Source organism: Vigna radiata, chromosome 6 (assembly GCF_000741045.1).
Source record: "Vigna radiata var. radiata cultivar VC1973A chromosome 6, Vradiata_ver6, whole genome shotgun sequence".
Classification (NCBI taxonomy): domain Eukaryota; kingdom Viridiplantae; phylum Streptophyta; class Magnoliopsida; order Fabales; family Fabaceae; genus Vigna; species Vigna radiata.
The window spans coordinates 901,972-914,325 of NC_028356.1; the positions used below are offsets into that span (position 1 = coordinate 901,972).

The 12,354-nt window shown below is 26.4% G+C and overlaps 2 protein-coding genes across 2 annotated transcripts in view; one reads left to right on the plus strand and one right to left on the minus strand.

The window, feature by feature from the left end:
* The window catches only part of LOC106764967 (WEB family protein At5g55860), a gene marked incomplete in the record, with an annotated part of 3,460 nt that extends 2,899 nt beyond the window's left edge, over positions 1-561 (minus strand). Inside the window, 1 exon segment of the mRNA XM_014649428.2 lies at positions 236-561.
* A 4,758-nt stretch (positions 562-5,319) lies between these two features.
* LOC106763191 (cellulose synthase-like protein E1) lies at positions 5,320-10,731 on the plus strand. Its single transcript, XM_014647402.1, has 8 exons — positions 5,320-5,591; positions 8,081-8,405; positions 8,576-8,716; positions 8,802-8,933; positions 9,085-9,297; positions 9,410-9,631; positions 9,759-10,106; positions 10,183-10,731. Exons 1-8 carry the CDS (start codon positions 5,320-5,322, stop codon positions 10,729-10,731), a joined length of 2,202 nt encoding a protein of 733 aa, XP_014502888.1.
* The last annotated feature ends 1,623 nt before the right edge of the window (positions 10,732-12,354 follow it).

A 12,354-nucleotide genomic window follows, 5' to 3' on the forward strand; every position in this document is an offset into this window, starting at 1 on the left:
AACCTGGTAGGAAAAAGAAAATGATGTTACAGAAAAGAAACCGAAAGAAAAACAGTATCAACACAACACATTGCAAACATCAAACTCAAGACAATCCAACTCTCACATTTCAAAGATCTCTACAGGAATCCACCCAAAAACAACCACCCAGTAGCGTATTCGGGCATTTTAACAAATACCCATGAAAAAACCGCATCAAAGATTTCATCTTTCAATGAATCGAAAGAAAACTCACCGACAAATATCAGAAAAGAAAAAACCTTTGAAAGGGTGCTTCTAGGAAAATTTCACAGAGACAATAGAGAACCTATGGCATTGAATTGCTGAGCAAAACAGTAGCGAAGAATCTTCACATACTTGTGAAGAGGGAAAGAGAGAGATAGGCTGGGTTGAAGTGAAAATGCAAAATGCCTGGTATGTTTAAAGACAAATTTTGCATCAGCATGTCAGATACAGAAAGTTGAAAGAGGAAATAATCCTGTGCAATCGTTACTATTCAAGATTCCTTTAAAATGGTTTTGTATACGATCATCCTGTAACACACAGTCTCTGTGATGTGATCTCACCAGTATCGTGACTTGTGAGGAGCGTTACGTAAAATTCTGTCAGAACAAAAGTCGAAGTAAACTAGTTCGCCACGTCAGCACCCTCCAAGAACAAAACCCTCTTCCACCCTGCTAACAAAGTAATTTTTTTTATTTATATTTTACTATGTTGTCTCTCTATAATCTTTGCATATATATAAATGAGTTTGATTTGCAGTATACATGAAAAAGTTCATAAATTTATTATGTCGTCGTTCGAGTTAGAAACTCGTATCACTGAGAATTTAGATTGAAAATGATATATTATAATTATTTTGAACTGAAAATGATGTTTTGATTTTCTATATAAATTTTCTCAATGTTCATTGCTGTTAAAGTTTTCTTAATATCTCGACTGTATACCAAATTTTTACCATTGCAGTATTTCAGGAATCAAGATTACATTAAATCTTGTTTTGAAAATGGAGATGGTGATGCAGATCAGAGAAAGGAAAAAGACAAACTTTGTTTCACAATGTGTCTCAAAAACATCTGTCAGCAATAATTTGTGACACTCATGATGTTTTGGTTGCCCATACATCTTCTTCAAGAATAAAATCAATTTTTTATTATTTTTCTTCTTCTAATTATATTAAAAGATAAAAAGGATGTTGAAATTTATTTTGGAAAATGATACTTTAACAATTTTGAGGATGATAAATTTTTTACACGGATAGTTGTTATTGATCGATTTTTAAGAAAATGAAAAAAATAAATTTTATTTTCTTAAAAGTCGACCAATGACAACGTGACACGGTGTCAAAAATTTGTCATCCAAAAGTTGTCAAAGTATCATTTTTCATTTATTTTACTATATTATAAAGAAAAAAAAAATCATTTTGAGATTATATCAGGGTTATATCTAGGAGAAACTTAACAGCAGGGAGAAAAAAACAAATTGTATAATTAACATTAATTTGTGAAAAAACTAAAAATCATATTTTTTTAGTACTATTTATAAGAATAAAATTAACTTTTCCATAAGTTCATTGGTTAATTAAATGTATTGGGGGCAAAAACAAAATCAAAGAGAAAACATTGCTTTCTATTGTGTGAATGGATAATTGAACTTGACCTATAAATGGATTGGGGAACTATTGTGTAATTATTTAAAAGTTTATTAGTACTTATTAGCTAATAATTGAGCTTTCAAACCCTTTTATGTTACCTATTATTAGTTTTCTATCTTTTAGATCTTTTGTTATTGAACTACTCGTAGAAAGTTGGTATGAAAGTGAAATCAAAGACTAGAAATAGAAACCAGATAAGTATTAACGAAAAAATATATATTTTTAATATTTTTCAAGAATTGGGATGGCAGAAACCATGGCTTTAAATTCATATATGAGAAGCTTTTTCAATTTTTTTGAAATCATTCACGATTCGATTAAATTCAATTTTTACTATCGTTTTTTTAATTATAAATACCAAGAAATATGCATAGTATGAAACATTTGTTATCAAGGAGTTTCTGGAAAAAATAGCTCAACAGCTTTTTATAACTTTTTAAATAAAAAAAAAAACCACTATTAATATGGTTTATAATAAGAGATTAATACTTTGCGTAAGATTCCATTCTTTTAAAGAGTATATTTAAGAAGAAAAAGTTTAATAAATATTAGATAAACAAATAATAATTAAATTGTAATTAACTTTAAAACATTTGATTATTGTAAATCTCAACCATTAATTTCTTAATCAGAATACATTTTATTCTCTGGGACACTATATATTTTAAAAAAAAAGCAGGCTGTGATAAACAACAATATAAAATATTCATAATTTAATAAAACAATATTACAATAGTAAAATATCAAAGAAACATAAGAAAAATATATACTTAACAAATTATGAATAAATTTTAAGAGTGAATTTAGCAAGGATAATGATATTTAGATAATATTTTTTTGACAACATTTAAACATCATCTGCGTGTCATCTTGTGATTGATCTAAAATTACCCCATAATCAATAATAATAATCATAAACATCATCATTGACCAATAACAAAATGATGTTCAAATATTATAAAAAAAATGTTGTCTAAATATCATTATCCATTTAGCAATGCGTTTATTCTTACGGGAATTTGTCTAAAGTATCGGGAATGTGAAGCTTGTTGTATTTAGTGAAAGAACTCCAAGTTTGAAGAAAAAAGACTGAGGAGAGATTCACGTAATAGTTAAGTCTTCTATATTTATTAGGTTGATGTATTTATAAACTTTTTAGATGATGAATAAATATATCTTGTTACATTGAGATAATGAAATATTAAAGAGTAGAGATATTAGATAATCAATCATTATTATATTAATATCTTTAAAATATTAGATAAAAATTATTATATCTTAATATATTAAAAATATTAAATAATCAGTTATTATATATAATAAAACGTGATAATAATTTATTATTTTATAAGATATTCTCATTAAATATTTTAGAAATATTTCATAATATCTATGTTTTTTTCTTGAGAGTACGTATAAAATTGAACTTAAAAGTCTTAAAAGAGATTTTGATTAAAGTCTTTCCAACCTTTTATAATTCATTCTCACCGTAAAATTTTATAATTACACATTGCCCCCTGTATCCTGTAACATTTATATTAATACCCTATAACCTACGGAATCTATTTTTTAAATCATAATAAATAATTTAAATTTTTTTATCAGAAAAAAATCTTCAGAATGGGTAGAGGAAAAAATCTGATGGGCCCATCCTGGGATGTCCATATGGGCTCACTAACCCCACTCAAAGCCCAAAAGTATTATAGATCAATTTAAGAGCTAAAACAAAAACAAAACGTTCCCTCAAACAAAACATGTATATGATGAAAGAAAGGATGCTCTAATTAATAATTTTTTTCTTTCTGTAATATACATTTTCTTATTAATAATAACTTTGTTACAAAAGTTTGCATCTAATTTAAGTTATTTAATTTGTCGAATTTACATAAAAGTTACTCGTGTTTTGTTTTTAAAATGCATATAAGAATATTAAAACAGAAAAATATATTCAAATTGTTTTTAATTTCAATTCCTACATTGAATTATTGAACAAACCATATATGATAAAAAAATTACTACATTTATCATATATTTAAACCAATATACGTATATATAAACATAAAAAAGTAAAATTAATAGTTAAACAGCAATATTCTACAATTATTTCCATGTAAAAGTTTTTATTTAAAAATACTAAAAGAAAAAACAACATAATTATTTAAATTCCAGTTCAAAACCAGTACTTTCCATTTCAACTAATTTTTTCTCAATTTATATGTCTGATTCATCGATTAATTTCCTGAGTAAAACTGGTTGGAGAAAGGAAAAAAAAAATAGAATGACATACAGAAAAATAATAAAAGGGTTTAATTTTTTAAGTTTTAGTAAAAATTAAAATTAATTTATTTTTAAAATTTTAAATCAATTTATTTTCTCACTTTTAAAATGACAGTGACTTTAATTTTTTAAAATACATTTAATAAAATTATTTAAAATTTTAAATATATTTAATTGATGCTTCAAATAAATTTAATAAAATTTGATTAAAAACATATAATCATACCGTTATCAAAGTAAAAATTAAATTAATTTAATTTTTTTAAAAAAAAAATATTAATTTCAATCTTTACCGATAAAAATATAATTAATCCTAATAAATAAAATGTTAAATTGTCATTTTCTATTTCTACAGTGTTTTATTTTATCTTCATTTCCCCTCTATTTGGGAAGATTCCAAGGATTTTGTGGACTAAGTCCTAACTTCCTTCCAACCATTAAATGCTTTATTTAGAAGACAAATTTACATGTTAAAATGAATTATTGTGTGAATTTTGGAAAGATCTAGAAGAAAAGGAAAGTTATAATAATTATAAGTTAATACGAAACTTACATTTATATTCATCATTAGCTGTTTTTTAATCATATTTTAAATTTTATTTTGATGATTATATACAATATATTTAATAAAATATAAAGTATAGAAGAAAACTCAAATACCATATCATAGCTATTGAATGTGTTATTTTTTTAATCATATTTAGAGTTTCATCTTAGTAATATATCCACTGTATTTAATAAAATGTAAATTATCAAAATACAATTTCATATTTAATAGGATAAAAATGTTTTGAGTGTGATAACTTATAAATAAATTAGATTTTTAAACGAAATCATAGACAAATTTAAAGTATAAATTATTTAAGTAAAAAAGTTTCAAATTATGAAAATAGTTCAAATAATTTATAATTATAATTATTGTAATTATGTAATTAAAAATAAATAAAAAATATATATTTTACTATAAATTTATATGTATTAAGATGAAGTTGCGAGAAGACACGATCTATTCATTTGAAATCGTTTAAATTTAATTTATTTATTTTTTTACTAAATTGATAATTTACACTTTAAATTTGTGGTAAAAAAAACCAAATAAATTAATATTTCATATTATACAGTTAACGTTTATATTATTTAATAAAATTTTGGTTTCTTCATGAGAAAGCCAAAGTTTACATAATAATTTAACTATTTTATTATTTGTATATAAAAAATGGAAACAATAATTAAAAAAAAAAACATGCAGGTCACTCGACTACTTGGTTTTTTTTAAAGAAAATATTATAACAAAAAGTTATTATACAGCAGTATCTACTAATCAGCGTACCTCAATCTTTCCTTCACCATAAAGACAGAACAACTTCATCGTACGAGAGAGAAAGAGAATGAGAGAAGATGAAGCCCGTGTTCGTTTGTTTGAGACAAAGGAAGCAAGATTCCGAGGGTTGTACAAGGTATTCGCAGCAACAATATTTAGTGCTATTTGTTTGATCTGGGTTTACAGAGTGATGAACATGGACAGAATCGAAAGAGGACGATGGTGTTGGATGAGTGTTATGGTGTCGGAGTTTGGTTTTGGATTCTACTGGATCATCACACAGTCTGTTCGATGGAGAATACTCTACCAGACACCTTTCAAACACACCCTCTTAAACAGGTTACCTACTTTGCTTCATCTTCCTAACCTATCTTTTCTTCGTCTTTCTATCGTATCTCTAGTGGATATAAGACTTCTAACCGTCGCATCTTTTCTTCGTCTTCCTATCATATTTCTAGTCGATATAGAACTTCCAACTGTCAATATCTTTCATACACAACTTCAAATCTATTCACTAAACATTTTTAACCTCACTTTTACTAAATATAATCGCATTTTAATTTTTCTTTTAAACCTAACACATATTTTTTTTATCATGACAAGAGAAAGAAAATTCTTTATTTCTTGTTTTTATAAATTTATTGTTATTTTTTTAACTTAATTATGTATTAATATTATTATTTTTTCATAATAAAACAGGCAATAGTTATTATAAATCAAATACATGCTTATTTCTATAAAATATTCACAAATGTTAAAGAAAATTATTAAAATTACATTTTTTAGGATTATAATTACTTTTTATTATATTGAAAAAAGTATAACTATACTTATTATACTAAACCAACTATTTACTTAAAAATAAATTACCCTCCTATGTCATCCTATTAATGATGAAAACATAGATTTGGAACCTTTTAAATCCTGCATTTGAAAGATTTAAACATTTCTTAAAATCAGCTTTAAGTTGATTTTTCTAATTTAGCATACTAGTATATATATATATATATATATATATATATATATATATATATATAAGTGTATGAATGAATAGTTAAAACCTGAATAACTAAAAGTATAATTAAACTTTTTTTTATTGCATCATTCATCATATTTATTAATTTCTATTTTTTCTTTTACTTTTTTGACATCCTCAGTTTAAAGTTGAGAGATACGAATGTTAGGACAATATTCATTTTATATATTTGTTTGCCTTTTATGTAGTTAATAGTATATGAGCTGTTTGTAAATATAAGTGTATATTTTATTTAAAAAAAAAGTTAAAATCTTGTGGGACAACTACCTTAAAATCTACCAAACAGATCCGCAAAGATGATATAATAAAAAAAATTGAAACAGATTAAAAAATATATAAATGAAAACTACCCTTTGAAAGTGAGGATGAGTGCCCAATCTTGCAAGCTGCAACCATGGTGATTATAGTGAATAGTATCTCATTTTTTAACAACTTTTTTAATAATTTTTTAACAATAAAATATCTGTTATCACTTTATTAGTTTGTTTAAATTTATATTTAAAAATTATTTAAAACAAACTAATCACGAATTACTAATATTATAAAAAAATTGTAAAAAAAAATTATTAAAAATTACTTTTTTTATTTTTTTTTTAAGTAAGAATGTCAAATTTTTCTTTCTCTCTAATAATATATTTCTTTTCTTTCTCTCCATTATTTTTTAGAGTATCTTTTAAAGAGAGGATGTGACCCAGTTAGAAGTCTTTCATTCACAACTTCAACTCGACTAGTTTTCTTTTTAAAAGATTGTTTTAATAATTTTTTTTATAACGTGTTATATATATATATATATATATATATATATATATAATATTTTATGATTGGTTTGTTTTAAATATACTTTTTAAATAAATTCAAATAAATAAATGAAATGGTAATATTTATCCTGTTATCACGAAAGTTGTTAAAAAAATATTATTAAAATATGAAGATTTTTTTTTTCAATTTAAAATTCTTTGGATAAAGAGAAACAAACAAATTGCTAATTTATTAAAATCCTATCTAAAAAAAGGTTAATGTAACACTCACTTTCAACAATACTTTACTTTACACTATTTCAAAATTATTTACACCTTCAGATAATTACCAAATAACTTCAAAACAACAAATCACTAGAAATCCATATTGCTCATATTGGCTAAGAGAATTATAAAATATATTTGACAAATAATTTTAAAATATTAAAATAATGTTTTTAAATTAAACGTAATTTTAATGTTCATTAAATATAATATCAAAGTTCATTTTTTACTAAACTTCTCTACTACACTATAATTATAATTATTTTGCACAAATAAATAATATAAAACAAATGATAGATATTGTTTTAAATATAGTGAAAAACTTGATTTCAATTTTCTAAATATATATCCTTTTAATTTATTTACCAAAATGGTGTTTAGTCTTGTGTCTTTTATTGTTATGTCTTTTCTAAGGAAAAGAAAAACTTCTTTTAATAATATTTTTATAACAATTTTTTGACAATACATTCGTGATAATTTATGATTGATCTGTTTTAAATATTTTTTAAACATAAATTCAAATAGACTAATAAAATTATGACATATGTCCTGTTGTAAAAAAAAAATTATTGAAAAGTGTTATCAAGAAAATTATCATTTTAAGACTATTTTGCATCAAATTTAAGAGATAAAGTTAAAGTCTATAACTCACTGATTATATCTGTTATCAATGTTAGACTTTCAACTTTTATCACCACCCATTTAAGGATTATTAAGAGTAAAGTAATAAAAAAAAAAAAAAGTGAACTTTTTGCAATTTTTTTGGACAGATATGATGAGGAGAATTTACCAGCAGTGGACATTTTTGTATGCACTGCTGATCCAAAACTGGAACCTCCATGCATGGTGATGAACACAGTGTTATCAGCAATGGCATACAATTATCCAGCAAATAAATTGAACGTATATCTCTCTGACGATGGAGGCTCTGAGCTAACATTCTATGCTCTCCTAAAGGCCTCCATATTCTCTAAACATTGGTTACCCTTTTGTAGAAGATTCAATGTTGAGCCTAGGTCGCCAGAAGTCTTCTTTGCTCAACTCCAAAATTCAAGCACTAGCACTGAGTATCAGAAAGCATATTTACATATCAAGGTAACCAGGTTTTTTTTCATTTTTATTAAGCATGTTGAACGAACTTACCTATGTATAATTAACGAGATTTTATATATATATATATATATATATATATATATATATATATATATATATATATATATATATATATATATATATAAATACATATATATATATGTTTATGTCAGAAATTGTACGAGGAAATGAAAAGTGAGATTGAATCAGCCGCAGTAAAGGGAGAGCTTCCAGAGAATGTGAAGAATGAGCACAGGGGATTCTCAGAATGGAACCCAAAAACGACAAAGCAGAATCACCAGTCTATTGTGCAGGTATGAACATTTTTAATTTTCTGAGAAAACATGAAGAGCATTTTAGTTTTTCTACGTAATTAATATCTGTTCATGGTTATGTTAGATTATAGTGGATGGAAGAGATAGAAATAGTGTAGATGAAGATGGATTTGAACTTCCAACAGTAGTATACATGGCACGAGAGAAACGANCCAACCATCCTCATCACTTCAAAGCTGGTGCTGTTAATGCACTGGTGAGTGATTAAATCACTAACTATATGTTTTATAAAAATCATCAAATATACATTTTTTAAACCTTTTGCATTCAGTGTATGCTAATTAAATTTGTAATGTCTTAAACTTATTNACTCTTTATCTAANAATAAAATNCTTACAATTGNGCAGATAAGAGTATCATCCGAAATAAGCAATGCTCCTTTCATCCTCAACTTGGACTGTGACATGTACTCCAATAATGCAGATACAATTCAAGAAATACTATGTTTTTTCCTCGACGAAACAAAAGGACAAGATATAGCATATGTACAATTTCCCCAAAGTTTCAGTAACATCACCAAAAATGACCAGTATGGAAATTCTTATCTTGTAAGCGCTAAGGTGAGTAATAAAATTACTTATAACATTAACTTTACCCAGACTATAGATGTTAACATGAAATATAGTCACACGAAATATGAACTAACACTATCGATTTTGTAATGCAATAAAGTATGAGTTAGCTGGCATATGCGGATATGGAGCAGCCTTGTTCTGTGGAACAGGATGCTTACATAGAAGAGAAAGTCTTTCCGGATCTCACTTGAAAGATTACAAAGTAAATTTGGAGAAGAAGCCTAAAAGAAACAACAACAGAACAATTGATGAACTGAATGAAGCATCGAAGGCTCTTGCCACTTGTACATATGAAGAGGGCACCCAATGGGGGAAGGAGGTAGGTGTATGTTTGCTTTCCAAATTTCTATTTAAAAGTATTCTGTAATGAAAAATAATTTTTTACACCATTTGAACCAGTTCACAATCCAGGATATTTTGATCATTAAAACTTCTGAGTGTTACAGATGGGATTAGTATATGGTATTCCTGTAGAAGACGTTGCAACTGGCCTTGTAATCTCGTGTAGGGGTTGGAAATCTATTTATTACAACCCAGAAAGAAAGGCATTTGTGGGAATAGCTCCAACAACCTTGGATGTAGCATGTCTTCAGCATATGAGGTGGTCAGAAGGCCTGTTTCAAGTTTTCTTCTCCAAGTATTGCCCTTTCATTTATGGGCATGGAAAGATACACTTGGGTGTTCAAATGGGATATTGCAATTACCTCTTGTGGGCTCCTATGTCCCTTCCCACTCTTTGTTATGCCATTGTTCTTCCCATCTCCTTGTTTCATGGCATTCCATTGTTCCCAAAGGTTGTCTCGTTGTAATAAATTTTGTTTCTTTCATTGATTTTGTTGCACTCATTTGCTCTCCTTCGTGTTTTTGCAGCTTTCAAGCATGTGGGTCATTCCATTTGTGTATGCATTTCTTGCTACCTATGGCTATAGCTTGTGTGAGTATTTGTCTTGTGGATCCACAATAAAGGCATGGTGGAATTTGCAGAGAATAAAGTTCATCCACAGAGTCACCTCTTATCTCTTTGGTTTCATCAATACCATGACAAAGCAACTAGGATTGTCACATACAAACTTTGTGATCACAGATAAAGTAGTAACTGAGGATGTTCAAACTAGATACGAACAAGGAATCATTGAGTTTGGAGGCTCCTCAATCATGTTGACCATCTTAGGAACAGTGGTTTTGCTGAACCTTTTTGGTCTGGTCGGAGGAATCGTGAGAATTCTAATGGAATTGAAATTGAGCTGGAACCAATTGATGATGCAGATTACAGTGAGTTTCTTGGTGGTAATGATCAATTTACCTGTATATGAAGCACTTTTCATTCGTACTGATAAAGGCTGCATATCATCCTCGATTATGCTGAAGTCCATTGTTGTGGCTTCTTTAGCATTTTACCTTGGAGCTTTCATTTCCTAGTGCAGCCAAGAGTCAAAGTACAATGATTCAAATGAATAAAGGTTAAGTTTGAATTCTATTGTAAATTTAAGAAAGTTAATTTTCTATTTTTTAGAGAGATTCAAAATGTAATATGTTTTAATTGAGTTTATACTCTTTAATATTTTTAATTGAGTGATATAATTTGTTTTGTTATTTTATTTATTTATATTTATTTATCTTTTTATTTAAGAAAATAATATCATATGCCATTATTTTACATTAATATCAATATTAATCATTATCTCACATTTCTTTACTAAATAAATAAGACGATAAGACAACATATTATTTTAATAATTTAGTTAACAGAAAAATTAAAAAGTAGAAACTTAATTATGAACACTACAAAAAAATGAATTAAAAATATATAAATTTATATATATATATATATATATATATATATATATATATATATATAAAATTACCGTAAAATCCTAAATCAATCAATCCATACATCAAACAAAATATAATACACAAAAACAAAGGTTACCAAAACCCTAAACCCAATAACACAATAATATATGAATGTTCTGCAACTCTCCCAGTTATTCATTCAAGAAGAGACCAAGACAATGCAAGAAGATGGAAAACTTAGGATCTAAGAATGTTAAAAAAATCAAAGTTTTGTGAACAAAAGTTAAAAAAAAAAAAATTAACTTGCGGACCATAGGAATTAATGGCGAAGAAAAGATGGAGAAGCTTAGCGGGAACGGGAACCGCAGACGAGCAAGAGAGAAACGACGACGACGAGTGTGAAAGAAGACCAGCATAAAAGACTACTGGAATCTTTTTCTGGCACAATGAAACACTTGCGGTTACGGGCGCGATATACTTTCATTTCATCCTCTGCTACACAGAAACACTCGTACGCGCGGTCTGCTTCCTTCATAGCAGCATCATAATTTCCTTTCCACGAAAATTTATAAGCACGATACGAATGATCACTTCCCTTTTCAGAGTAAATTTTGGCTTCATTCCTCAACTCCATGGATCTTTTATGATGCAATTTCATAAAATCAGAACTGATGATAAAGGAATTCCATTTTTTGCAAACACACCTGAATCGCATGAGACTTTTGGCAGGAAGCCATGACAGAATTTCTGCTATGAGTTCGTCAGAGAGTATTTCAGCAGAAATCGCCATGGCCATCTTCTTTCCAAAACCCTTATCAATCTTGTAGAGCGTGATGTCTTCGAATCTTTTAAATACTTTTATTGTGCTATAACTTAAAATAAGCTTATAGTATATAAAAGATAATAAAAATAATTATAACAAAATAATTTAATAATTAATAAAAACTACAAATATATAAAAAAAAGTTATAACAACTTCATATAAAATATTTTAAAATAATAACTATTTATAAAAAAAGCAGTAATAATTATATTTTTTAATATTATATTTTTTAAAAATTAACTAATAATTATATTATAAAAAATAAAGTAAAAATAAAAATTGTGTATACATTAAAAAAAAAAATCCATTTAAATAGGTATAAAAGAAAATGCATGCAATTATAAATAGTTTTTTAACTTTTAAAATAATTCAGAAACAACAAATTCACAGTTTTATGAACTTAATTTTGCGGGCAAATTTTTTCT